This window comes from Dromiciops gliroides, chromosome 3 (assembly GCF_019393635.1).
Source record: "Dromiciops gliroides isolate mDroGli1 chromosome 3, mDroGli1.pri, whole genome shotgun sequence".
NCBI lineage: Eukaryota > Metazoa > Chordata > Mammalia > Microbiotheria > Microbiotheriidae > Dromiciops > Dromiciops gliroides.
The window spans coordinates 10,566,003-10,593,270 of NC_057863.1; the positions used below are offsets into that span (position 1 = coordinate 10,566,003).

The 27,268-nt window shown below is 44.4% G+C and overlaps 1 protein-coding gene across 3 annotated transcripts; it reads right to left on the reverse strand.

The window, feature by feature from the left end:
- Positions 1–1,513: 1,513 nt before the first annotated feature.
- On the reverse strand, positions 1,514–27,008 carry NEU4 (neuraminidase 4). Of its 3 annotated transcripts, none has more exons than XM_043996363.1 (4): positions 26,704–27,008; positions 8,227–8,434; positions 5,810–6,065; positions 1,514–2,821 (listed from the first exon to the last, which is right to left on the reverse strand). In XM_043996363.1, the coding sequence occupies exons 2-4, from the start codon at positions 8,425–8,427 to the stop codon at positions 1,815–1,817; spliced, it is 1,464 nt and encodes a 487-aa protein (XP_043852298.1). In that variant the 5' UTR covers positions 8,428–8,434; positions 26,704–27,008; the 3' UTR covers positions 1,514–1,814. The 3 variants fall into 3 exon arrangements, with proteins under 3 accessions (XP_043852298.1, XP_043852299.1, XP_043852300.1); XM_043996364.1 differs by lacking the exon at positions 26,704–27,008 and adding an exon at positions 19,385–19,479; XM_043996365.1 differs by lacking the exon at positions 26,704–27,008 and adding an exon at positions 19,165–19,274.
- Positions 27,009–27,268: the final 260 nt, after the last annotated feature.

Sequence of the window (27,268 nt, forward strand, 5' to 3'; positions counted from 1 at the left end):
CAAGAATGATGGCAGGACTTGGGGTAGAGAGGAAGACTGTGAACCATGCACTGACCTCATTAAGAAAAGGAGACTATCCTAGGAGCCAGTAGATAATGGCTACCAGGTTCCATATTGGATAAGAAACAAGAGCAAGTGTTAAAAGAAAAAGTATACCTAAGGCTATATCACTAATTTAGCTACTGTGTTTCTTTAAATATTTACTCATTTGGCTTGTGGCCTTATTCAAACACACCTAGTATGTAAAAGAGAGGAGTTAATTGCTTCTCTGATATATCTATGCTCCTCACTGAGTCCTAAATACACAAATCTTTTTTAAAGTTTTTCTCCTGTGAGTAATAGCTCTCAGTCCCAGGTCTCTTCCTTGCCAATGTCTCAGAAATCCAAGCATGGGTGTGTCTGGGGTCACTGTTTCTCCCCTTCAACTACTCCTACTTCACTCATTCAGGAATGAGACATATGACCAGTAAAATGGTGGACTCGTGATTTTCTACAAACCCCTTAATCTTTCAACTCCAAACATAGAAATTATTAACTGACTATAGAATTGCTATAGCTTAATTACAAGATTGGACAAAAGAACCATCATGGTTGAGCTCAAAATCCTATTAATTAACAACAGAGAACTTAAATACTTAGAATGCTTACCAAATAAGACACCCATCTACCTCCACTAGCCCCTGGCAGCTAACATCTGCACTCTAATGCTTGTGCCAGGAACCTAGCCTTGAGGTAAGGACCCCCCAAAAAACTGCAGTTTCTCTGCCCAAAGAACGAAGGGAGGAATCAGGTAATCTGAAAATGAACCAGCACAAATGTGCTGGGTCTGAGGGAAAGATGAGTGGAAACCAAGCTGAGATCATTCCTACACACCAGTTACTCTGGGAAGAGATTCAGGCAGGCAAACTAACTATCCCCTTTCTAAGGAGGATTAAGGCAGCTCTGGTGTCTAGTAACTCAGTATGCAGGACCTATAGCACCAATGAAAAAAGAGGAGCTGGAGGGTGAGGAATGGGGAATACAAGAAAAAAGATGATAGAGATATCAAGTGAAAAGAGCTCAACAAAAGCCCAGGATACCAGCAGATAAACCAATAGAAAGGATAATACTAAAATAACAGAAGGAAGAAATGCATAAAAACACAAAGAGATCTCCAAGTACAATTATCAAATATTACCAAATGAAGGAAAGAGTGCCTGATGAAAGACAAAATACTGTATAACATCCAAAGATCATGGAAAGCTTCAGAATGGCTCAAAGGAGAAATAAAAATCATAAGGGGCCAGCTAGGTGGTAAAGTGAATAAAACACCAGCCCTGGGTTCAGGAGGACCTGAGTTCAAATTCGGCCTCAGACACTTGACACTTACTAGCTGTGTGACCCTGGGCAAGTCAGTTAACCCTCATTGCCCCACAAAAAAAAAAATCATAAGGGAAGAATTTAGCAATGAATTTAGGAAGAAAATAAAGTCCTCCATTCAGAATTGGAAAAAAAAAACACATAAACAACCTAATTCATTCATTTGTTAAGGGATATTCCTTCAGGTAAATGATGCAAACCAAATTCCTAAAGGAGCTAGCCCTATATTTATTTTGAAGCCATCAAACAAACTAACTGTGAGTTGAAAACATTAAGCTGCATTTTTACCAGTTTTCCAACTTCAGCAAGTGCCCACTGAAAGCTGATGATGTGTTATAGAATGACAAGAACTGTTCTGTGGTGTTAGGACATTTCTGTAGGCTTTCGATAGAGATGGGACTAAAGAGACAAGGCTGTCCTGGGATCTCCCTCCCAGGACAAGGAGAGGAGAATATTCAGGAAATCACACAGCTTTTCCAATGGTTCTTGTTTCCTGCCTGGCAACTCTGACTCAGCGAGCTTGCCTTAATGGGTATATTCTCAATGACTTCCGAGAGTGTGAACAGACAGAAGGAGATCTCTTCATAGGCGTACCTGGCCCCACTCTCATAGAGGCAGGCAAAAGTGATGGCCGGAATCCCTGGGGCTGCTGGTTCTGAAAATGGCAGCTCAATAGCTGCCAGATCAGAGTAGGCACTGGGCCCTTCATAAATCACCCAGGGCTTGGTCCAGCTGTCAGCATTTCTGGGGAAAGTACTAAGGTAGACGCCCATGTTTACCCGAGACCTGTGGCTAGTAGGGTGGGAATAGAGCACCCAGGTAGGTGTCTGAGATGTGGTGGAAGATGGAGAGACAGGCCCTGGGGCGGTCTGGCCTGAACCACCAGCAGCAGCAGAGATCTTCTGTTGGGGGCGGCTTTGGGGTGCATTTTGCACAGAGGTGACCGGGCTCTCTCCTTTGTGCTTCTGAAGTCTCTGAAGCTTTTGTAGGAAATGGGAATAGTCACAGCCAACAAACCATCTCTCCCCTTGTGACAGAAAGTGAGAGGAGTTCCTAACTAGAGGAGCTGGGAACCCAACGATGCTGCCATGGCAACCACGGTTGCTCTCCACTAACTTCCGGACCAGCTGCCCTGGGAGAAAAGCAGCCCCATCATCCATGCTGAGTGCCTGCACCCGGCATCCCAGGGGACTCCTGGCATTGCAATAAAGAACATTGCTGCCATCCTCTTCATACACGTTTACCAGCTGGCACTCCCCAGTTTTCAGGTTGGGGATGAAGTCCCCAAATTGCCAGCTCTGACCGTGGTCATCACTGTAGAAGGTGAAGGAGTGAGGGGTGGTCTTGCAGATTTTCCCAAAGCACTCCTTGCAGTCGATGTGGTAAGTGTAAGCAGGAATAAGCAAACGTCCTGACCTCAGCTGGATGCCATGGCCAGGGCCCAGGGCAAAGGTAGCCCAATCTGCAGAGACAGAGAGAGACTGCTATGAATGAGTAGGAGAAAGGAGAAGAGAGGAGATGGGAGGAGGAGGAGGAAAGGCAGGGTGGAGAAGAGGAAGAGGAGAAGCAGAAAAAAGAGAGGAGGAGGAGGAGGAAGGGAAGAGGAGAAGAAAAAGGAAGAGGAGGGTGGAGAGGAGGAGGAGGAAGATGAGGAGGAGAGGACAAGGAGGAAGAGGAAGAGAATTAGTAATAGTAACTTAACATTAACGACCCTTTCCCAAACACACTCCTAGAGAATCACTTACATAAGGAGGAACAGCACAGGAAACATTGAGGTTCCGACTTAAAAGCCCAGGCTACCCTAGCCTTTTGAACCATTTCAACAAGCATCTATCACTCTGGGGGCCCAGCCCACTCCTGGCCGGGTTCCCGCTTCCGGTTTCCCTTTATGTGTTATCTTCCTCCATTAAATTGTAAGCTCCTTAAAGGCAGGGACTGTCTTGCTTGTATTTGTATACCCAATGATTAGCACAGATCCTGTCACATAGATAATGCTTAATAAATGCTGAATCTATCGTTTCTATCACCTATCTATGCTATCTATCATCTAACCATCTACCTATTAATGCCTATAAGGTACCAGGCACTGTGCTTAATGTTAAAGATTCAGACAAACATTAAATAGCTACGGTATTCAAGGAGCCTAGATGCTCCCTGGGAGGTTCAGTATAGAATATATATGTAAATGCACATATGTATAGCTACATGTTCTACTTCCCCATGTATCCTACCATATTATGAGCAAAGATTGGTTGTAGGCTAGATCGGGATCTAGTGTTTCAAACTCCCTCCCTTTTGTTAAAGTCTCTGTCTCCCCTTGTCTTCCCACTCCTTTCTTAGCAGAGGCAAGAATAACCTTACCTATAAAAAAAGAGAATCTTATAAATCCATTTATTTACTTGCTTTTCCTGGATAGAATTGGGACATCTGATTGTCAAAAACATGCATGCATACACAAATGTTTATATTTATGTACATACGCATTTTGCAATGACTTTCTGTCAAAGTTGATGGTACCTTCCTTACAGCTGAAATACCCCAGTAGAGTGAAATACCCCATATCTGTAATATTTGTAATATCTGTGATTTTTAATATCTGGTACATCATGGCTGCTATACAAATATTAGTTGTTATTATTATTATGCTGCTGTCATCTGATAAGTTAGACCCATGCATTGAATTCCACAAGGACTGAATAAATAGCTGACACAGGGCTTGGCTACCCCATGGATTAGATAAGGATGCCTCATGCAGAGAAACATGGAGAAAACTAAGAGGTATGTTCTCAGTCTCACATAAAACTCAGGGACCATTTTCTGTATCTCCCATACCTCCCTTCAATAAATTTGACTTTACACACATACATACACATATACATATATACACATACACATATATATGTTTTCCACCTATGCTGTCTTTCATTTCTCTAATGGAGTTGCTGGCTTACAACAAAGTCATACATTTAGAAAGCATTTGTTGTTAAATGGTGGGGGAAAGAGATGAGAGAGCAAAATCACTTCTCCTGCCTCCAATCAGTCCCTGAACCTATAAACTAATACAAAAGCATAAAACAAGTCAAGGAGGAAGGAAATAAGAGAAAATGTGAAAAGAAAGAGAAAATGACTATAAAAAAGAGATTTAAGCAATGATTCTAAAACCTAAGTATAATAACTGTCACTTATATAATACTTTAAGAGAAACAAAGAATTTTACAAACATACCTACCTTTTCACCCTCTCAAGCAATCTGTGAGGCAATTATTCTAACAATTCTTGCATATGAGAAATAGACTCAAAAGAAAAAAAGAGAAATAGGCTCAGTGATTGCCAATGGTCACATAGCTAGTAAATGTCAGAGGCAATGTTTCAGCCCAGTTCTTTCTGAGACCTCAAACCTCCCCTCTTTTGATCCCCTCACAGCTCTTAACACAGGCCTGGGAGTACAATAAGCACTCAGGAAATTGTTGCTGCTGCTGCTGCTGTTGTTGCTGTTGCTGTTGCTGTTGCTGCTGCTGCTGCTGTTGCTGCTGCTGCTGCTGCTGTTGCTGTTGCTGCTGCTGCTGCTGCTGCTGTTGCTGCTGCTGCTGCTGCTGCTGTTGCTGCTGCTGCTGCTGCTGTTGCTGCTGCTGCTGCTGCTGTTGCTGCTACTGCTGCTGCTGTTGCTGCTACTGCTGCTGCTGTTGCTGCTGCTGCTGCTGCTGCTGTTGCTATTGCTGTTGCTGTTGCTGTTGCTGTTGCTGTTGGACTCAAAAGCCTCTGGGGGAGAGAGTGGGGCTGATGACTTTGCACAGCCCTGCCTTACTTAAATCCAATTCACTTGCAAGTCAAGATATCATTCTCCTGGTGTCATTGGTTCTCTTTAAGAATGAAGGATCAGGATAGCTAGGTGGCACAGTGGATAGAGCACCGGCCCTGGAGTTCAAATCTGGCCTCAGACACTTGACACTTACTAGCTGTGTGACCCTGGGCAAGTCACTTAACCCCAATTGCCTCACCAAAAAAAAAAATAGAAGAATGAAAGATCAACAACAGCAACAAGTCAGTAAATACTGATTGTGAGGAAGACAGAGAGGAAGATGGAAAAAGGAAGAGAAGGGGAGAAAAGAGAGAAAAATTGTACATGGCAACACATGGTAAAGTTCTACAAGAAGCAGCCTCATAGACACTGCCTATATGTCAGGCAGTGAGATGGCCAAGGCATGTGTAGCCTAAGCATCCTTTATCAACCAGGTTATTGTGGTTACCTCCAAACCCCACATCTTCTCAACTGGGCATGGCTTTTGTCCCTTGAAACTCTGGACTGGAATGGCCAATCTGGATTCTACTGAGAATTCTCTTCCCCCATTATTTCTCTTTTGCTAATAAAGTCTTATTCGACCACAAATAAGAGCCAAAGACAATCATTTTAAGTAGAGTGATTTCACCAGCTCTATGTGGGCTCCTTTACCTTCTATAACAGAGCCAATGACCTGCTCTGTCAGGTCAGTGACAGCACTCCAGGTGAGGCCCCCATCTGAACTAGTCACATAACAAAGGCGTGCTGCATTCTTGCCAGTCATAATCTGGAAGGATTCCGGGGTGTTGCCCAGCACTGCGATGAAGAAGAGGAAGACCGTACCAGTGAGCTCATCATACACAGGGCAGGGGTTCATGGACCGATGCTCCTCCAGAGATGCTGTCTTCACAACTCGCATGTCTCCCCACTGGAGAGGGAAGAAAAGCATCAAAACTCTCTTCTTGCTCTGTGTCAAGCTCGCTGTTTCTCTTCATTCATGATTCTCTCACCTTTCTCAATGTGCTGCACACTCCAGATTCTCTTTATAACTTAAAGGGTCTCGATTTCATTCAACAGTAGTTCTAGGGGGCAACTAGGTGGCACAGTGGATAGAGCACTGGGCCTGGATTCAGGAGGACCTGAGTTCAAATATGGCCTCAGACCCTTGACACTTACTAGCTGTGTGACCCTGGGCAAGTCACTTAACCCTCATTGCCCTGAAAAAAAAAAAAAAAACACCAGTGGTTCTAAAACCTTCTAAGTTCAAGGAGAATGTCATAGGGCCAAGAGATCAGACAGACCCTGTGCACAGCTGGAATAAACCACTGGACTAGAGTAATGGATGAAGTACCAAGGGGAGAGGTTTAATTCATGAAAAGAGCACTGTCCTTAGGTGAGAAAACCTGGATTCAAGCCGTGGCTCTGATACTAGCAACATGACCCTGGGCAAGTCAGTTAACTTCCCTGAGTCTCAGTTTCCCTATCTGTAAAATGGGGGTAATAACACTGAGAGAGAGAGAGACTAGACCTGTTATTTCATTCTACCAGTGCAGGTCAGCCCCTTCTCTTCAACTTAGCATCCCAAAGAGCTTCCTTGAGCTCTGATAATTAGAGACTTGCTGAGTGAGGATCACCCAGCCAGAAGGTGTCAGAGGCAGCTTCAGTCTTCTGAGCTCTGAGGGAAGCTCTCTATCCACCACCTACTGCGTGCAGGGGACTGCACAAAGGTGACTAAAGGCTCCTACCCTCAAGGAGCTTACATAGATCATAGATCCAGAGCTGGAAGGTCATTTACTCCAACCCCCTCATTTCACAAATGAGGAAACTGAGATCCAAAGAGATTAAACAACTTGCCCATGGTCACACAGATGGTAAGTAACAGAACTGGGATTTGAACCCTGGTCCTCAGACTCAGGAGTCAGAGTTCTTTTCACCAAACCATACTGCTTCCTGTGAAGGACTAGAATAAGACATTACTGTGAAAGTTGTGATTACATTCAGGTTTGGGGGAATTGGTCATACATTTGTATAATATAATAAGTTACTTGAATATACAAAAATTCTAGGAAAGGAGTTCTTAACCTGGGGTCCATGAATAGATTTCAGGAGATCCATCAATTTGGATGGGAAAAAAATTACATCTCTATTCTCAGCAATCTCTAGCTGAAACTTAATATTCCCTTCAATTATGTATATAGACAATAAATCATTATTCTGAGAAAGGGTCTGTAGGCTTCACTAAACTGTCAAAAATTATGCATGGGGAGCAGCTAGGTGGCACAGTGGATAAAGCACTGGCCCTGGATTCAGGAGGACTTGAGTTCAAATCCAGCCTCAGATACTTGATATTTACTATCTGTGTGACCCTGGACAAGTCACTTAACCCTCATTGCCCCAGGGGAAAAAAAGGATGCATGGCCTAAAAAGGGTAAGATCTCTGATCTGGAGCTTACTCTCTCCTGGTATGGGAACTCTCTCCACTGATGGAGAGACAAAGCATATGCAGGACTCCTGCCTGTGTCCATATCTAATGAGGAAGACAATGATCGCTGATATGCATATAGGACTAGAGTGTTTGCTTTACATATATCATCTCACCTGATCCTCATAACAAACCATAGGGGAAGGTCCCGTGGCTATTATTGTCCCCACTTGACAAATAAAGAGGTTGTTACTAGCCTTAGGTCACACAGCTCTAAGTATCAGAGCCTAGATTCGGCTCCCTGGTAGCTTCTGACTCCACTCCCAGCATCAAGAGCCAGTATGCGACACTGCCTCCTGATGCTGCTGAACATCCTAGTCTTTAGTCCTCTCCTTCCCAGAATGCACCAGCTCCCACAAAAGGTAGGGACTTCTGAGGCATCCCTCCAACCTCTAATGCTTCCCCTGCCCTGCTACTGTAGGAGTGTTGGTCTCTGGAAATGAGATGTTGATATTTCATCTGAGCCTCCCCCACAGAAGCCCATCAATTCAATAAGCATAACCCAAAATTTGCCCAACACCTCTCCATAGCCCTCACCAAAGTCAGCTGATCAGGATGTTCCTTATGCTTCCCTGGAGGGTAACTCCATGGCCCAGGTATCACTCACCTCCACGTAGGTCCTATAGAAGGCCCCCCTTCTCAGGACCAGCACATTTGCATGGGAATCATCAGGGCTGAGCCTCTCTTCTGCAAAGGCCAGTAGAATGGCCCTCTTGGGGAGGTAGAGCAGGGCAGGTATCCTATAAGTCACTCCACCTTCCTCCCTCTCAAACAGCACTGTCCGAGCTGGGAAATATGGGCTACTCATGGCTCTCCTGGAAGAAAGAAAAGTATACACAACCAACCAGTGTGTAAGAAGTATGAGGAATAGGATTGAAAGAAAGGAACCAAAGACTCCAGGGCTCAGTCATTAAATCTAAACCTTGCATTTTGATTATTATTAAATTTTTGTTTCAAGACATTCCCAGACAAGAGATGCTTTTCCCCCATGCAGACGAAGTAGACAGATAACTGCAGTGTTTCCAGAATAAGATTTCAGTGTCACAGAATCAAAGATTAAAGGGATCTCCATGGAAATCTAATCCCACCCCTAACAGAAAATAATCCCCTCTAAAATAAATTTGACAAGTAGCCATCTAAGCTTTGCTTAAAGACTTCCAATGAGGAGGAGCCTTCTTAGGCAGCCCATTACACATTTAGATGGCTTTGATAGCGTAGTTAGGTAAGTGGTATAACTGTGTGGTTCTCTAAAAGGAGTCAGGACCATGGACAGAAGTGGACATCAATCAACCCAACAAGCTGTCCACACCAGCACCTACAGGGTCTTTTCTTATCTTGGAGAATGACTGAATTAGTTTGAAGAGTAAGCCTGTTCTCTCCATCTATTCATCAAGCCTGTCATTTCCTTAGTAAGGAGTTTAGTTGGATTAAATAAAAGCGTAATTAAAAACAAACAGGTCCTAGGAGAAGGAACCATCTCAATCAATCCCAACCTCAAGGGCAGACCTTGCTTCGCTCCTGATTCCAGCTGAAGTGTGAAATAAAAATCTTCTTGCTTGTCCTCATTTTATAGTTAAGGAAAGGGGGCAGCAAGGTGGTGCAGTGGATTAAGCACTGGACTGGTCCTGAGTTCAAATCTGGCCTCTGACTCTTGACACTTACTAGCTGTGTGACCTTGGACAAGTCACTTAACCCTCATTGCCCTGCCTAAAAAAAAAATAAATTATAGTTAAAGAAAATGAGGCAGATACAGGTTAATGACTAGCCCAAGGTCACAAAGCTACTAAATGTCTGAGGCCAACTCAAGTCTTCTTGACTCCAAGTCCAGTGTTCTGTCCTTTGTGCCACCTACTAACAAGTCCCTAGATAAAATTCTATTTTCAAGTAAGTTTTTCTCTCATATCAAGTCTAAATTTACTTCTTTGCACCATTTAGCCATTGCTTATAGTTCTTCCTTCCTTAGAAAAAGTCTAACCTCTCCTCCATCGTAGTCCTTCAAATAACTAAAGCCAGCCCTCTTGTCCCCCTTGAGTCTCCTCTTCTCCAAGCTAAATACCACCAAGGTATTTCCTAGGTCAGTCCTAGAATGGCATGACTTCAGTGCCCTTCATCCTCCTGAGTTACTCTCTCTGGATACAATCCAGCTTCTCTTTGTCCTTCTGAAAATGTAGGAACCAGAGCTGAACACAGTACTCTAGATGTGGTCTGATTGGAGCATGGGGAAAAGGAATCACCACTGATCTATATTCTATTCAAGTCAGATGGAATAAGTCACATTTGAATTGAGCCTTGGAAGAAGGCATAGGGGAGAGGGAGAAAAGGAAGGGAAAGGTCCATCCCAGTTGTAGGAGAAGGGATTCAAACTCTGCTGCAGAGAGTGCACCTCCAGTGGACTGACTGTGTTGTTCAAATGCCAAATGTGTTCTTGCCTAAAAGACTATTTTATGGAGAATTCACAGAAGGCAAAAGCTCACATGGTGATGAGAAAAAGTGATATAAGGACAAGGACTTTGGAATTGTATGCATGACATGGGAGACACTGGCACAGGACCGCCAGGCATGGCATGTTCTCATCAGTGAAGGTGCTGTGCTCTGTGAGCAAAGCAGAACTCAAGTAGCTCAAAAACCCTGCAAGATGCACAAATTTAGAGAACTCAACCCAAATGTTTACATAGATTATTTGTGCCCAACCTGTGGCAGAGCATTCCAAGCTTGTACTGGTCTGATCAGCCACAGTCAGACACTCTGTAATTTGACTCTAACATGGTGATGTCATTTTGGCCCTCTTCAAGAATGAAGAACTACCTGAGGCTGGATCTGGGCTCAGGTCCTCCCGGGTCCAGGGCAGGTGCTTTGTCCTCTGTGTCACCTAGCTTCCCCATAATGACATCTTTAGGGTAAAATTGAGGGGGGAGAGGAATGCACTGGGGGAAGGGAAAGGGGAGAGGTAGAATGAGGTAAAATCTCACACAAAAGAAGCAGGAAAGGGTTTATGGAGTGGGGAAGTGAATGAGCCTTACCCTCAACAGAATTAGCTCAAAGACCTTAATTTCATCAGAGTTGGCTCAAGGAAGGAATAACCTACACACTCAATTGGGTGGAGTAATCTATCCAACCCTGCAGGAAAGTAGAAGGGGAAGGGGATGAGGAGGGAGGAGTGAAAGAAGGGAGGGCAGAGTGGGGGAGGGAGAAGTCAGAAGCAAAACACTTTTATGGGGGGATAGGGTAAAAGAGAGAAAATCGAGTAAATATCATGGGAAGGGAATAGGATGGAGAGAAACAGTTAACAATAGTAACTGTGAAAAAAATTTTGAAGCAGAGGCAAGAGTAATGTAAGATGATGATGAGGGATTGATTGATGGATTGATGATGATAGGAGGAAGGCAAGGATTATTGATGAGGATTGATTGATGATGAGGACAGTTGAAGAAAAGGTGGATTGATTGAGAATAATGAGGATTGGGGCAGGTAGGTGGTGCAGTGGATAGAGCACCAGCCCTGGATTCAGGAGGACCTGAGTTCAAATCCAGCCTCAGACACTTGACACTTACTAGCTGTGTGACCCTGGGCAAGTCACTTAAGCCTCATTGCCTAACAAAAAAAAGGACAATGATGAGGATTGACTGAGGATAATGATGAGGGTTGATGGATTATGCTTGATTGATGATTGATCACAAAATGTATGGTACTTATATTTCTGGGCTATTGGGAAGAAAATTCTTTGTCAAGTTTAAGGTACTGTATACAAGTCATCTATTACTGTTGTTGCAATAATCAACCTTATGAGTTCATTGTAAGGAAATCTCTCTTTAAAGTACTATATGAATGTAGTTTACAATTTTTTTAAATTATGATCAGGATACTATCAGAAAGACCTAGAGGGACCTGAATGAGCTGATGCAAAGTGAAATCCACTGTATACAAAATAATAGTATTATTGTGAGATGTTCTGTTGTGAATGACTTGGTTATTTTCAGCAATGTAATGATCCAAGACAACTCCAAAGATCTTATGAAAAATGCAATCCATCTACAGAGAGAGAACTGATGGTATTTGAATACAGATTGAAACATAATTTTTTTATTAGTTACTTTATCAGAAACAAAAAAAAATTGATGAGCAGGATGCTATCAGAAAAACTTGGAAAAACCTACATGAACTGATGCAGAGCAAAATGTACTGTAGAGAAAATAACAGCAATAGTGTAAGATGATCTGCTGTGAATGACTTGATTATTTTCAGCAATGTAATGATCCAAGACAACTCCAAAGATCTTATGAAAATTGCAATCCATCTACAGAGAAAGAATTGATGGCATCTGAAAACAGATTGAAGCATAATTTTTTGATAGCTCCTTAATCTGAAGTTTTGTTTTTATCTGTTTTCTTTCACAACCTGGCTAATGTGGAGATGTTTTGCATGACTACTCATATATAAATTATATTGAACTGCTTTAGTTCTTGGGGGAGGGGTAGAGTGGGGAGGGAGGGAAGAAGAGAAGTTGGAACACAAAGTTTTAAAAATTGATGTCAAAATTTGTTTTTATATGTAATTTGAAAAAAAATAAAATTCTAAGTGAATGGAGTAAAAAAATTAATTAATATTTTAAAAAGACTTCTATGGGGGCACCTAGGTGACACAGTGGATAAAGCACCGGCCCTGGATTCAGGAGGACCTGAGTTAAAATCCAGCCTCAGACACTTGACACTTACTAGCTGTGTGACCCTGGACAAGTCACTTAACCCCAATTGCCTTACCAAAAAAAAAAGAAGACTTCTATGAACTTATGTATAGTGAAGTGAGCAGAACCAGGAGAACATTGTTCACAGAGACAGCAATATTGCTTAATGAAGAACTGTGAATGACAACTATTCTCAGCAATACAATGATCTAAGACTATCCCAAAGGACCACTTATAAAGCATGCTATCCAATTCCAAGGGAAAAAAACTGAACTTGATTAAACAAAGACTGAAGCATTCTATTTCTTTTATTTTTTTCTTTTATTCAAGTTTTATTATACAAAATATCTAATATGGTAAAATTTTACATAACTGCACATATATAACCTATATCTGATAGCTTATCCCCTCAGGGAGGGGAAGGGATAAAATGTGGAACTGAAATTTTAAATTAAAATGCATATTATTTTTTTAAAAGATGTGTTGGTATGTATATATCCATATGAACTTGGAACACGTTATCAGGACCATTAAAGAGTATTTGAAAATGGGGGGGGAGGTTTGTGAATAAAACAGCAGATGAACTAAATAATTAATGATCATAATAATAAAGAATTAAAGACAACAACCAACCAACCAGGAGGAGGAACTGGTGAAACATCGAGACTAGAGAGGGCAAGGTGAGAACAGGAAAAAGGAACAGTCTTTGTTGTCTGTTCTGTGCCAGAGGGTAGTGTGAGATATTAGCCCCTGGAGCTGACTGGCTAAATACTGAAATTGTAATTTGACCTTCCCAAATTGAGTGCCAGTTAAGATGCAAATGCCCCTTGGAAAAATAAGTAATTAAGCTGTTGACTTTAACTTAGGTCTCAGAGTAAGGTTGTGATGGGGAGAGGGGCTAGGTCAAGAAACATGAAAGCAGTGGACAGCTGAATGGAGCCCACGGTGGGGGAAAGTGGGGGGGGAACCTGATTGGTAACTGTGGCATGAGACCAACAGGACTTTGCCCCAGAGAAGAGGGGCATACTTCCTTGCCACAGTAACCACCATCCATATATCTCCTGTCATCTAAGCTGCTTTATGTCATAACTGCCTCAGGGTTAGCACTCTCAGAGTCCCATGGCCTCATCCTTTCTTCCTCAACCCCCATGAAGGTGCAGGCTAGAATTCAAGTGGGGTGGACTGCACCCCTGTCCCAGGGCAGTCACACCCACAGCTAGACCATTCTATCTGTCTCCACTGTCCTCTATCTGACTGTCTCATTTCCTGCCATCCCCTGATCCTCTCCCCAACTATTTTGAGATGACATTTGCTCAGATTTGGACTCAAACCACAGAGGCCAGCTTCCAGCAGGGGGCCATTCTCCTGCCTCCTTTCTCAGTTGCCATGGAGATCCACATCATAGGTCTGCCATGGAAACAGTGGAGCTGGATAAAATTGATATCCAGGGTTCATGGCCAGAACACATCAATGAATGAGAATGAGAGAAATGCTCAGCTGAGACTGAGATCAGAAGGGAAAAAGAAGCATGCAAAGCCATCAGCTCCCATCCTGGAACCATCAAATCAAACAGCTGGAGGGAAACTCAGGATCTAGCTAGTGCAACCACCTCACTTCACAGATGAGGAGGGAGCCCCAGAGAAGATTAATGATGGACAATGTCACATAAGCACTGAGTGGCCGAGCCAGGCTTTAATTGAACCAAAGTTTTCTGTCTCCAAATCCAAAGAGGGAGTCACAAGAACTGGGGAGAGGTTGCAGGTGGAATTTTCACCACCAAGACCACCTCCCCAATGCCTGTTGGCCCTAAAAACCAAGCCCTTCCCCTGACTAAAACTGGGAGAATTGGAGAACCCCAGAGTTGGAAGGGATTTAAGAGGGTGCCTAGGGTGTTACAGCCAATTAATCGATCATCAATCATCAAACATTTCTCAAATATCTCTCATGTAGGAATCCCCTCTGCCATGTATGTAATAAGGGAGCATTCCCACAGAATCTATTGGAATACCTCTTGTAATGGGAAACTCACTACCTACCAAGATAACCCATCCTCCTTTGAGATAACTCTGTTGATTAGGGAATTTTTCCCCATTTCAAGCCTAAATTCGCAGCTTCCACTCATGGCTCCCAGTTCGTCCTCTGGGGTCAAGAAGAACAAGTAGAATCCCTCTTCTAGGTCAGTCCTTCAAATATTTGAAGACAGGTAATAAATAAGTGCGTAAGCTGTGAGTAGAAGGTAAGGTCCTATAGTCAAGGACTTATTTCTTTGTACCCCTGGAACAGAACTCAGGGTCTAGAACATTTGAGTTGTTCAGTCATTTTTCAGTTTTGTCCAACTCTTCTTGACCCCATTTGGGATTTTCTTGGCAAAGATACTGAAGTGGGTTGCTATTTCCTGCTCCAGGTCATCTTACAGATGAGGAAACTGAGGCAAACAAGGTTAAGCGACTTGCCAGGGTCGTATAGCTATGAAATGTCTGAGTTCAGATTTAAACACAGGTTTTCCTGACTCCGGGCCCAGCACTCTATGCACTATGCCACCTCACAGCCTGACTAGAACATAGCAAGTGTTTAATAGTGTTTGTTGAATTGACTTGAATGGAGTCTGCAATCTTGGATTTTTACAAACGCAATCCACATTCAGTGTGGTTTCTCCAGCCATCCCAATAGGTCAAAAAGGGAAGCTCTATGAGGTTAGGTGAAATTAAACTAATATCACCCAACAATGTGTTTGGATGGTACTTTGAGGTGAGGGAGGGATAAGGGGAGGGAAGATGAAGAAATGCAGTATGGAAGTTTCTTGGGCATGTAATTATTTACTCCGAAAGTGTGGAAATACAATTATTTTCCAGTTCTAAAGACAGCACAGTCCTGGAAATCGAGCTGGACTGGGAGTCGGCAGACCTGACTGAGTTCAGATCCTGATTTTACCAGTAACGGGCTATGTGACTTTGGACAAGTCACTTAAGCCCTCTGGGCTCCAAGCATCTCGTCTGTGAAATGAGGTAGCTTTACCTAGGTAGCCTCCAAACGTTCCTTCTAACCCTAAATCTAGAACCCTAAGAAGTTTACCTTCAATTCCTCTTTCCTCAGGAAACCTCCTTTATCTGTGTTGTCTGGGAGAGAGACAGGAAGCTGTGCTGAATAAGGTGCTGGACTTGGAACTGGAAAGGCCTGGGCTCAGATCTCATAGCACCTTCTTTGTGACTGTGTGAACCTGGGCCAATCATTTAATCTCTCCAGACCTCAGTTTTCTTGTCTATAAAATGAGATAATTTTTGTAAAGCACTTTGCAAACCTTCTAGGGTTGTTTAAGTGGTTATTAGCACTGCCCTCAATCACTCTCAACATGGTCTGGCTTGTCTGCCAGAAGGGCTCCCTAGGGTGTGGCGGCCACACATGCTACATCTTCTTGGAGCCACAGGTAAGAGTTGGGTGACAGATGGACGCCCAAGTCAGAGGTACTGGTCTTCCTCAACAGGCCTGAAGCCCAGTGGTGAGGGGGAGGGATGTCCGCCCCAAGCAGATGAAGACTCCCCCGACAGAATGGACAGATGAGAACCGTTTGATCCAGGGCTCGTGGGGGGAGCTCAGAGCTTGGTCAGCTGTTGAAGACTCCAAGGTCATTCACCGGACCATCACCAGTCATCTTGACTTTTGTTTTGCCACTGGACTCCAGTGACTCTGGAAGAATGAGGCCGATGCCTGTGTGCCACTCTGCCACACTTAAACCCAGTGAATGTAAGTCGACATATCACTCGTGATTTTGTTGGTGCTTTTTGAAAATGAAAGGTCAACAGCATCACTATCAATCATCATCATCTTGTTGCTGTCATTGTCGTCATCCTCAAGGCCTGCCCGAGATGCCATGGCCGCTGGAGTTCTCTGGCTCTGAGCCTCTGAGCCTATGCCCCATTAGCTTTCCTGAATTCCTGACAGCTCGATGCCCACTCCACACTCCCAGTGGAAGCCCAAGCTGCCCCCAAAAGTGTCAGCCATGTGCCCACTTGTGACAGCCACAAGAGGCCTGTCTCTCTCGTGGCTAGGACCCTCCCAGAAGATGTCTGTGAGGTCTTTGGACACGGCGGTAATTCCACTGCATTGAATTCGGGGCCTAATGACTCAGCACCTACTTGGAGCCAGGCCTCAGTGAGGCAGTCATTGTGAGGAAGGCAAAGAAAACACGAAGAAAGGACTTCAGCCTCAGGATACAAACGGCTCCAGAGGGGAGACAGATCACCTGACTCACATCATGAACCTGATGCTGGCCTCTACTCCAATTATCCCCATTTATTAGGGAAGATTCAATGGCTGACATGGATATGGTGCCTTGCATGCATTGCCTCATTGGATCTGGTCAAGTGGGGGCCTGTTTTACAGAGGGAAAAACTGAGGACGCTGTGTGCCTGAGGCGGAATTTGAACCTGGGTCATCATGATTCTAGGTCTGCAATGCTATCTACTCTGTCTCTCAGGAACTGCCTCAGCCAGCAAACACAATCTTCTTATAAAGATTTTTTAAATGCCAACCAAGAGCAATACAGGTTAGGGTTCACTTGAGGTACAAGTTCATCACACATCATCCTGGAACTGGATGACAAAAAACTAATTTATACCCACACTCAAGAAGCGGTGGAAGGGAACACAGGCTTGGAGATGGCTGTGGTCCTATGAGATCTGGCAAATAAAGCCAGATCCACCCAGGATCGATTCAAAACAAAGCAAAGAGGATCACAAATAAATGTGAAATGACAGATAAGCCAGTGTCTTATAGAGAGCATTCCTCATCGCTGGGGATGCCCCATTGAATGCTCTTACTTCAGCACTTAATATAAGGAAGTAGAAGTAGCTATTTAAAAAATGAAGCTGGGGGGCGGGGCAGCTAGGTGGCACAGTGGATAGAGCACCGGCCCTGCATTCAGGAGGACCTGAGTTCAAACGCGGCCTCAGACACTTAGCACTTACTAGCTGTGTGACCCTGGGCAAGTCACTTAACCCCAATTGCCCCGCCCAAAAAAAAAAAAAAAAAAGGAAAGAAAGAAAAAGATGAAGCAGGAGGAAAACCTGGGCCAGAGAAAGCCCTTTTGTTAGGGCCCCGGGGAGGAATAGTTGGAAAGAATGGAAGAGAGAACAGAGAGAATTACTGAGGAAGTCCTGTAGCATCATCACAGGCCTTGGGGAAATTATTCTTGAGAAGGTGATTGGGAAGCCCTCTCTCACCTTTCACTGCTTCATAAAACCCTAAGAGAATGGTCTGGGCTGAGGTCTGGGTGATCCTTGATGGGAGCATGAGAAAGGACAATTCTCTCCAGCAGAAAGAACTTTTACAGCAAGAGCCTGCTGCCAGGGGAGCAAGGAGCAGCTTCCTCCAAGACCCATGTAGGTTCTTATAGGCAACTGGTGAGGCCATGCAAGAGCCCATGGATGGAGCCACCAGGATGACTTTGTCGGACCATCTACCAAATATCAACATTGAGTGAGTTCTACAGAGAGGACACTCCATTGCTTCCCCTCTGCCCTACAGGACTCCTTTTCAATGGTGAACTAACTCCCCTTCTGACTTATGGCCTCAGGCCAGAAATTCCTCTTTATATTTTTTCTGCTTAATCTTCTATAAACTCCATGAGAGAAGGAAGGGGATATTGATTCTGGTTGTGTCTTTGCATGCTCAGTACCTAGAGCAGTGTCAATATATGAAGCACCCGATAGAACCTTACTGAATTGAATCTTGTTTTGTTTTGGTTTGGTTTGGTTTTTCGTGAGGCAATTGGGGTTAAGTGACTTGCCCAGGGTCACACAGCTAGTAAGTGTCAAGTGTCTGAGGCCGAGTTTGAACTCAGGTCCTCCTGACTCCAGGGCCGGTGCTTTATCCACTGTGCCACCTAGCTGCCCCTGAATTGAATTAAAAGAATTGAATCATAGCAGACCACAAGCTCTGAAGACTCAGAATCTCAGCAGACCCTAAGGGCAATGAAAAGACTCAGGTGGAAGTAAATGCATTGTGGGATGTGGCAAGTGGTGACTAGAAAGTTGCATAGACTGGTGTGATCAGAGAGGTGAATGGGTAGATCTACCCAACACTCCCTATACACCCACGGATTCTGTTCAAATTTCACAGCCTCCCGAATCCAGGCTGAGTTTATTCCTCCCTTGGCTTTGCTTCTGGTTCTCCAGACTTTGCAAGCATGCCTCAACTGCCATCTCCCCCTAGAATCTCCCTCCTCCCTACAGCCTTCTAACCCTCGACTCTGCAGATGTCAGTGTCGCTCCCAAGGAGGGCACCCCTTCATCCTTCCACTTTCTAGCACCATTTTATCTCCCCATCCTTGAGAGCAGGGACTGTCTTTCTTTCTGTATTTGTATTCATATGCCCGGCACTTAGCATGGTGCCTGGTACGTGGTAAGCTCTTGACAAAAGCTCATTGGCTGCATAGCTGGCTGAATTCAGGCCCTCGTTGTGTCTCATCTGGACCATTGCAACAGCCTCCTCAAAGGTCTCCCAGACACTCTTCAATATACCCTCCCAGCTCCCAAAGGATCATTCCCAGAGCACAAGCCCAGTCAGGCCACTCCCTCACTCAAGAATCTGTGAACCACTTGACCAAGAAAAAAGACATCACCAAGAACCACACAGGATGAGAGGGACTTATATATGGACAGGGAAGAGGGAATACTGGTATTGTTGATGAGATCATTAATCCATCAAAGTCCAGAAGGACAAGTGTGAACCTGCCTCCACACACACCACACACATATATCTTGTTCCTTGGGTTATGATAATGGAGCATAAGTGACTCAGAACCCTGGAGAAAGTCAGAGGCAGCTGGAAATGGAGTGCATAGGCAAAGCATTTCTGAAACTGTACCTGAGAGCACTGGGCCCAGCATCAGGAAGACCGTGTTTATATCCAGCCTCAGACACTAGCTATGTGACCTTGGGCAAGTCACTTAACTTCTGTCTGCCTCAGTTTCTTCATCTGTGAAATTGGGGTAAAAAAAAGAAATTGGGGTAATAATAATAGCCCCTACCTCCACAGGCTATTGTCAAAATAAAATGAGGTAGCATTTGTAAAGTGTTTTGCAAACCTTCAAAGGTTAAGTGCTCATTATTGCTATCATCTCCTTCTTCTCCTTCTTCTCCTTCTTCTCCTTCTTCTCCTTCTTCTCCTTCTTCTCCTTCTTCTCCTTCTTCTCCTTCTTCTCCTTCTTCTCCTTCTTCTCCTTCTCCTTCTCCTTCTTCTTCTTCGTCAGCCATCCTCCCCAAGGCCCTACCAAGATACCAGAGATGCACCCTTCTTACTGACTCTCCCTGCAACCAGGGGCAATGCAAGGGGAGTGTGGGACAAGGGGGAGCTGAGGCTGGCCCAGAACCACGTGGGAATTTTATCTTATTTCCCTTTGCTGGAGAGAAGAAAAGAAAGCAAAGTTGAAGTTTGTTGTAGGGTAAGATCATCAGATGACATTCAGTAGGGACATCATCTCAGTAAGTCCAACCTCCTCATTCTGCAGGGAAGGAAACAAGCGCTGAGTGCTTGGAGTGATTTGCCCAGAGTTACATAGCCAGTAAGTAGCAGAACTTCCATTTGAACCCAAAGCCACAGTTTTCAAAGTCTGTGCTCTCTCCACCGAGATTTTCACCAATTAACTCAGTGATGGCAGCCAGTAACAAAAGAACTTAGGGAGACAGACAGACAGATGGAGACAGAGAGACAGAGAGAGAGAAAATATGAAAGAAAAAAAGGAAGGAAGTGTAATGATTGGAATGACGCCACCTACTGGAGACTTGCTGTGGAGAGCTCCACCATGAGGAAAATGCCTCAGAGGCATTGTGGCTTTTCCTTGGCGTCAGGAAATGACGCTTGCTCATGGGTGCTGTCTATCAAGTCTACCAGCCAATCAACTGGAGGAGCCTCCTATGGTCTGGGAGGAGACAGGAAGGAGGAAAGGGAGCCTGCGCAGGGAGCGCGGGCCTTTTGGCTTCCGGACTTGATGGTGGTGGCGGCAGAGGACTTCACAGGAGATTTGAGGAAAGATAGGAATGCCAGACTGTTAGAATTCTGTTCTCAATCTTTTTCTTTCTATTTTCCAATAAACCCTTAAAAACCTAAACTCGTTTTATCAGTGATTTTTAGTCAGTTTCCCCCAAACTGGGGGAACACATTAGAATCCACATTTAGAATCTTAAGAGAGCCTCCACTTCATGAGGGCATTGCACAGTTAGAGGGTTACCTAGGACCAAATCAGAGGCTTTTTCTACCAAAAGGGCTGTGGCCGCCACTGCTCTAAGGCAAGGTGGCACTCCAGCTGCTACAGGGTCCAGCTGAATTGAATAGTAGGCTATAGGGCGTTGGTTAGGCCCCAGTGACTGAGTCAGGACTCCAGAAGCCACCCCCCTTTGTTCATGCACAAAGAGAGTGAAAGGCTTACTATAATCTGGTAGTCCCAGGGCAGGTGCTGATAACAAGGCCCGTTTTAATTCTTTTATGGCTGAGAGATGCTGGGGATCCAACTGTAAAATGTCTGGAACAGAACTTTTTGTAAGAGCTATGAGAGGTTTAGTAATTTCACCAAAAGAGGGTATCCATTGTCTACAGTACCCAGCTGCTCCCAGAATGGCTCTTAATTGCTTCTTAGTAGAGGGGGCAGAAAGTTGTTGAATGGCCTGGACTCTCTTAGAAGAGACAGAGCGAGTTCCAGCAGCCAAAATAAATCCTAAATATTCTACCTGGGGCAAACACCATTGTACCTTTGTCTTGGAAACCTTGTGTCCTCTCTTGTGCAGCTCCAGCAGTAAGTGACGGCTATCTTCCTGACAAATTTCAGCATTAGGAGAGGCCAAAAGTAAGTCATCTACATATTGTACTAGTGTGGAGCTTTTAAAGGTAATAGAGACCAGATCCTGCTGTAAAATTTGGGAAAATAATGTAGGACTGTCTACAAATCCCTGTGGGAGTCTAGTCCAGGTCCACTGTCTATTTTTCCAGGTAAAAGCAAATAAATATTGGAAGTCCTCATGTACTGGTATGGAGAAAAAGGCAGAGCAGAGGTCTACCACTGTGAAACATGTAGATTCATAGGGAATGGAAGAAAGTATGGTAGAAGGGGAAGCCAATATAGCATGTCTAGGGATAACATAATTATTAATTGCTCTAAGATCTTGCACAAAACGATAAACAGGTTTACCATCTGGCCCAGGCTTGGGTTTTTTAACTGGCAAAATGGGAGTATTGCATGGAGAGTGATGACATGGAATAATAATACCCTGGCTTTTCAAAGCCTCAATTATAGGGGTGATCCCTTCTATTGCTTCCCTAGACAATGGATACTGTGGAATGGAGGGGGGTGGTCCCCCCTTAACTTTAAAGGTAACAGGTATGGCAGACTTAAGGAGCCCCACCTCATTAGGGGATGAGGCCCATAAAGACTCAGGAATGTCAGAGGGGATTTTGGATACCTCCCCTGCTGTTCCTTGAGCTTCTGTAAGTAAAATTGGTAATAAATGAACAGTATCCTCTGGCAATTGTAGGGAGACAGCCCCATCTGGAGCACAAGATATGGTTGCTCTAAGCTTACAAAGGAGATCATGACCTAATAAATTTACAGGGGCATCAGGCATGAGTAAAAATGAATGTTCTACTGTTAAGGGCCCCATAGATACCATGCGAGGATTCAATTTTGCCACTCTCTGGCTCTTTCCTGAGACTCCTACTACATTTAAAAATCCTACAGGTCTACACCCAGCATCTGGTTTGCTTATTAATACTGATTTAGAAGCTCCTGTGTCTAGTAAACAGTCATAATACGTGTCCCCTACTTTGAGGGTCACATGAGGTTCATTACTCTGGGGAGGTGAATGAACTGGCACAAGCGCATTCAAAAAATCCAGATCTGGGAATATGTTGCTTTCATTATCTTTGTTCCATTCCTCCCCTTCCTCTTGTCAATCCTGTGCCCCCCTTTGAGGGAGTCCATGGTTACCCTGATTCTGGTTCTGTCCTTCTGTTCCTCCCTGATAGGGTGTACGGTTATCCTGATACTGTCTCTTTGTATCCCCCTGAAAAGATTTATATCCATTTTGATTCTGCCTGTAATAAGGGTTATAATTACTCCGGTTGTTTCCTTTCTGATAAAAGTTTCCAAAATTATTTCGATTTCCCCCAAAGAATTCCTCAAGGCTCTCGGTCATTGTCCTCTTAAGGTCTTGTTTTCTAGTTCTACATTCCCTCAAGAAGTGTCCTTGTTTTTTGCAGTACTCACAAAATTTAGGGGGTTGATAACGATTTTCAATTTTCCAGTTTCTCTGCCCTGTTGTTTCCTGTACTGGAGCTAAAATGTCCTGTCTGTTCCTTTCTTCTCTCTCATTTCCTTCGTAAATATATGTTGCTATTTCTTTAAGTCTGTCAGGACTCAAACTATTCCACCCAGGACATTGCTTTTTAAAATATTTCCGAATTTCTGGTAATGACTGGTTTACAAAATGAGAGCAGATAATATGGGCGTCTCTACTGTCTAATGGGTCTAGTCTAGCATATTGCCTGGCATACTTACACAGCCTGTCATAAAATCTATTAGGTCTCTCATCAGGTCCCTGAACTATATCTATAAATTTTTGCCAGTTATCAGTCTTTCTAATACAGGATTCCATTGCCTTCAGCAATGTTTCCCTTGCATCTTTCAACATATCAAAATGCTCAGGGTTATTGGGGTCCCAGTCAGGGTCTTGAATAGGCCACCCAATATCAACCTTTCCCGTGGCTTCCAGGCTGTTTGCTGCAGCTACTATATCTGCTCTTTCTCCTGGGGACAATATTATTTCCATAAGGTCAGTAACATCATTCCAAGTGGGCTGATATGCTCTAAAAATTGCTCTAAACTGCCTGATAACTGCTGTGGGATCTTCATCAAATTTAGGAGTGCTTTGTCCCCATAAAGCCAAATCCTTGGGTGTAAAAGGTGTGTATTGTCTGAGCTTACGTATAGTACCTTTTTGACCATGGGCGAGGATCTCTTGAAGGGGAAAAATTTTTTTACTTTCTCTGTCTCCTCTACAGGGAAATCATTTCTTTCTTTCTTTATTTGTTTGTTTGGCATGGAGGAAGTAGAGGGTGAGGGAATAAGAGTTGGGTCATTTGGAATTTCAGTCTGAATGGCCTTGGATTTAGTTGTTCTGTTGGGCATTTCGGTTAGGCAGGCCATGTCTGTCTGCCAGTCTATCGTTTCAGTTTGGGTGGCAGACTCAGATGTAAACTGGGGCCTGGATTTTCCTCGTTTTATATTTTTAGTATGATAATTTTCACTTGCTCTGGCCCAGATTTTCCAATAACGTAAATATTCAGGTGGACATCTACTTAGGGTTCTTTGCAAATGCCTCAATGTTTGGGGATCAAATGACCCATATTTGGGCCATTCTTCCTGTAATTCCTCATGCCACATAAAACACAGTCTGATAAGCTCTCCTCTGGTCATGGTTGTATTTAGTCTAAGTTTTCCCTCATTCCAATCCATAAGTAGCTTTCCTAATGGGGAATCCCAGGGAATCATCTTTATTCTAACATTATCTAGGACATGCCAAATTCTCCATACCACACCAAAAAGCCCCACAAAACCACAAAGAGTAATAAAAATATATTCAAGTTCAAGCTGGCCAACATCTTTGATTAGTGAAGGTAAAGCTAGAAAAGGGGTACTTAGGGTGTTTAAAAGATCCATTTGAAATTTAAAATAGCCTATACTTGGTAGTTCTTTCCAATTTAAGGGGACAAGGGAGGGGAAATCTTACCCAATCAGAAGATCAGAAGATGAACGTTCGGTTTTCCTCTTCGTGGTCAGCCAAACTGTGTAATTTAAGATTCTAAATGTGGATTCTAATGTGTTCCCCCAGTTTGGGGGAAACTGACTAAAAATCACTGATAAAACGAGTTTAGGTTTTTAAGGGTTTATTGGAAAATAGAAAGAAAAAGATTGAGAACAGAATTCTAACAGTCTGGCATTCCTATCTTTCCTCAAATCTCCTGTGAAGTCCTCTGCCGCCACCACCATCAAGTCCGGAAGCCAAAAGGCCCGCGCTCTCTGCGCAGGCTCCCTTTCCTCCTTCCTGTCTCCTCCCAGACCATAGGAGGCTCCTCCAGTTGATTGGCTGGTAGACTTGATAGACAGCACCCATGAGCAAGCGTCATTTCCTGACGCCAAGGAAAAGCCACAATGCCTCTGAGGCATTTTCCTCATGGTGGAGCTCTCCACAGCAAGTCTCCAGTAGGTGGCGTCATTCCAATCATTACAGAAGGAAGGAAGGGAGGGAGGGAGGGAGGAAGGAAGGAAGGAAGAAAGAAAAGAACAAACGTTTCTGTTTTCAGAATTGGTGTCTTTCTGAAAAAGTGTATTGGAAAGAGTGGCCCAGATATATTATCTCCTTCTTTAGAGGCAGAGACAGAGACAAGGGACACTTTTAAAACCATAAAGTGCTATGCATAGAGGATGGCAAGAGACACACAAAGACAGTCACAGAGACAGAAACCAGAGTTGGAGAGACAGATACAGAGAGACAAAGACCAAGAGACAGAGAGTGAAACAGAGAGGATTTTGTAACTGTCGAAGCATCCTATAAATCTGGGTTATCATAAGAAAGAAGGGAAAGTGCAGGACCAAGGGAAAAGAGGGGGAGCAAGCAGGAAGACTGGGTCTCTTGGCAAGCCCCGTACAGATGGGGGTTGTTATGAGACAGACAAAGAGAGAGATGGACAAAGAGCTCGCTCAGGAGAGGCAGAGGCCGAGCTCACCTTGTAACCTTTGAGCTCTACTGAAAGGAATTATGGGGAGACAAAGGCCGAGGCTGAAAAGGAGCTGGCCCCTGCTGCACCACCCCCACCCACCCACCCGGTATCAGGTACAGAGCACCTTTCTCCGGGACTCCTTGAAGAGGCCAAAGGCATCTCCCTCAGAAGTTGTCATCTGCCAAGCTATTTAGCAGATAATCATCGACTGCCCTCAGCGTCGTTCTCCCCAAATGCCCCCAACCTCCCCTACCACCAGCAGTTTGTCCTCTCATTAGCTCAGTATGAACCAGTAGCTGCCATGTTCCAAGACAACCTCAAGCAGGTGGCTCACTCTCATTTCTTTGAAAAAAAAAAAAAAGAAATATTCTGTTCCATTCCCTATCTGTCGATATAGCCATTTCACCCTGAAAAAAGCAGTTTTGATGAGTCCGGCTCACTATGCATTAATATCCTGGGGCGTGGGGTGAGGAGAAGGGGGTTCTTCTGAGTAAAGCAGTTGGGAAATCACATGAGCTGAATCATTTTCTCCCCAACCCCACCCACCCCACCATGGTACCGTTGGGTATTTGATAGGTGGGAGATGTTATTTGAAAAAACAACAACCACCTTTAGCACCCAAAGGGGGGGTCTGAAAAAATAAAGATAAAGGGTTTTGGGGGGATGAAAAGTCCCTCCAAGATCATCCTTGTTGTGAAGGCTCTTCTGAGTGAAAAGCTATGCAGCATAGTGGACAGAACACTGGACTTGGAGCCAAAAAACCTGGGTTCAAAGCTTGCCTCTGACTCCTACTGGCTGTGTGACCCTGGACAAGTCGCTTGAATTTTCTGAGTTCCAGTTTCCACATCTATAAAAGGAGGTAATTCTATCCAGAGCGCTCCCTACTTCCCAAGGCCAATGCTAACCTAAATGAGATAATACACACAATGTGCGATGCTAACTTTTAACTGCCACATAAAAGGTGAAGCATCCTAGAGCTCCAGGTCTGTTATTACACCTTCTGTCTGCTCCTCCTCCTCCTCATAGCTGTTGGCATAATATCTCTGAGCCTCAGTGGAAATAGCACTACCTGTGGTCTGTGTCTCTCACAGTGGTTGTGAATAGCATCCTAAGAATGCGAGCTTCAGAGCAGATGTCAATGTGGATTAGTGAAGGGTGTTTCTACACTGGGAGTTACCTAGACAGTCCAGATCAGGGGGAGCAGAGGAGGGGGAGTTGGGAGTGGGACTCAGAGAATGCAAATACCAAAGGATGAATATGCAGGGAATGGGGGGAGGAGATTCGACCTGGGTTCGAATTCTACCTTAGACATTTGCTAGCTGTATGCCCCTGGGCAAGTCACTTAAGACCTCTATGCCTCTGTTTCCTCAGATGTAAAACTTTGGGACTGGATCTGATTGCCTTCCAGCTATAAATCTGTGATACTGTGGTCGCAGCCTCTTCAGATGACACACACGTGACCAGCACAGCCACTTGACTCAGACCTTTAGCAAGAGCTCAAGCCTGGCCAAATGTCTCCCAAAAGAGCAGGGCTGTGCCCCAGGAGTCCCCAGGACACAGAGTTCTCAAGGTGAAGAAAGGGTTTCTTGGTGACAACAGAATTAGGAGAAAGTGAGAGAAATAAAGTCAACTTACCAGCTTCTTTCTCAATGAGTTGTATGCTATTTGAAGCCAAGACCTGGCCCTGGCACAGGACCCCATAGACCCGTCCTTTTTCTGATTTGGAGACCCTTGGAAGCCCGATGACTTCCACCCAGTTCCTAACTAAGGAAAGGTCCAAAGTCCCCGAAGTCCATTCAGGTATTGACTGAGGTAAGATATCCTTGCCCAGATGCTTCTCCTCAGCAGACCCTGCCCATCACTGTGGTTTTCTCTAGCTTAGGTCTCTCTCCCGCTCTGGCTCTCTCTTCTCTCTGCTCTGGTCTCTTCCCTCCCTCCAGCTCCCCCATCGCTCTCTAATAGGGGGACCTGTCAATGGCCAGGAAAGAGAGCCATGAGTCAGCAGCAGGGCTCAGATAGTGGCATCCAGACAAGCGGTCCATTGTGGGGAAGCCAGGGGCACGTGCGTGATTGGCAGTTTCCCAGGCGATGGGACCCATCCAGGGATTCACAGCATCCGAGAGGAGGGTTGGAGCCCACATTCAGAGATGTGCACAGTCAACACCACAACACTCCAGAATGTGCAGGGGCACACTCCCCC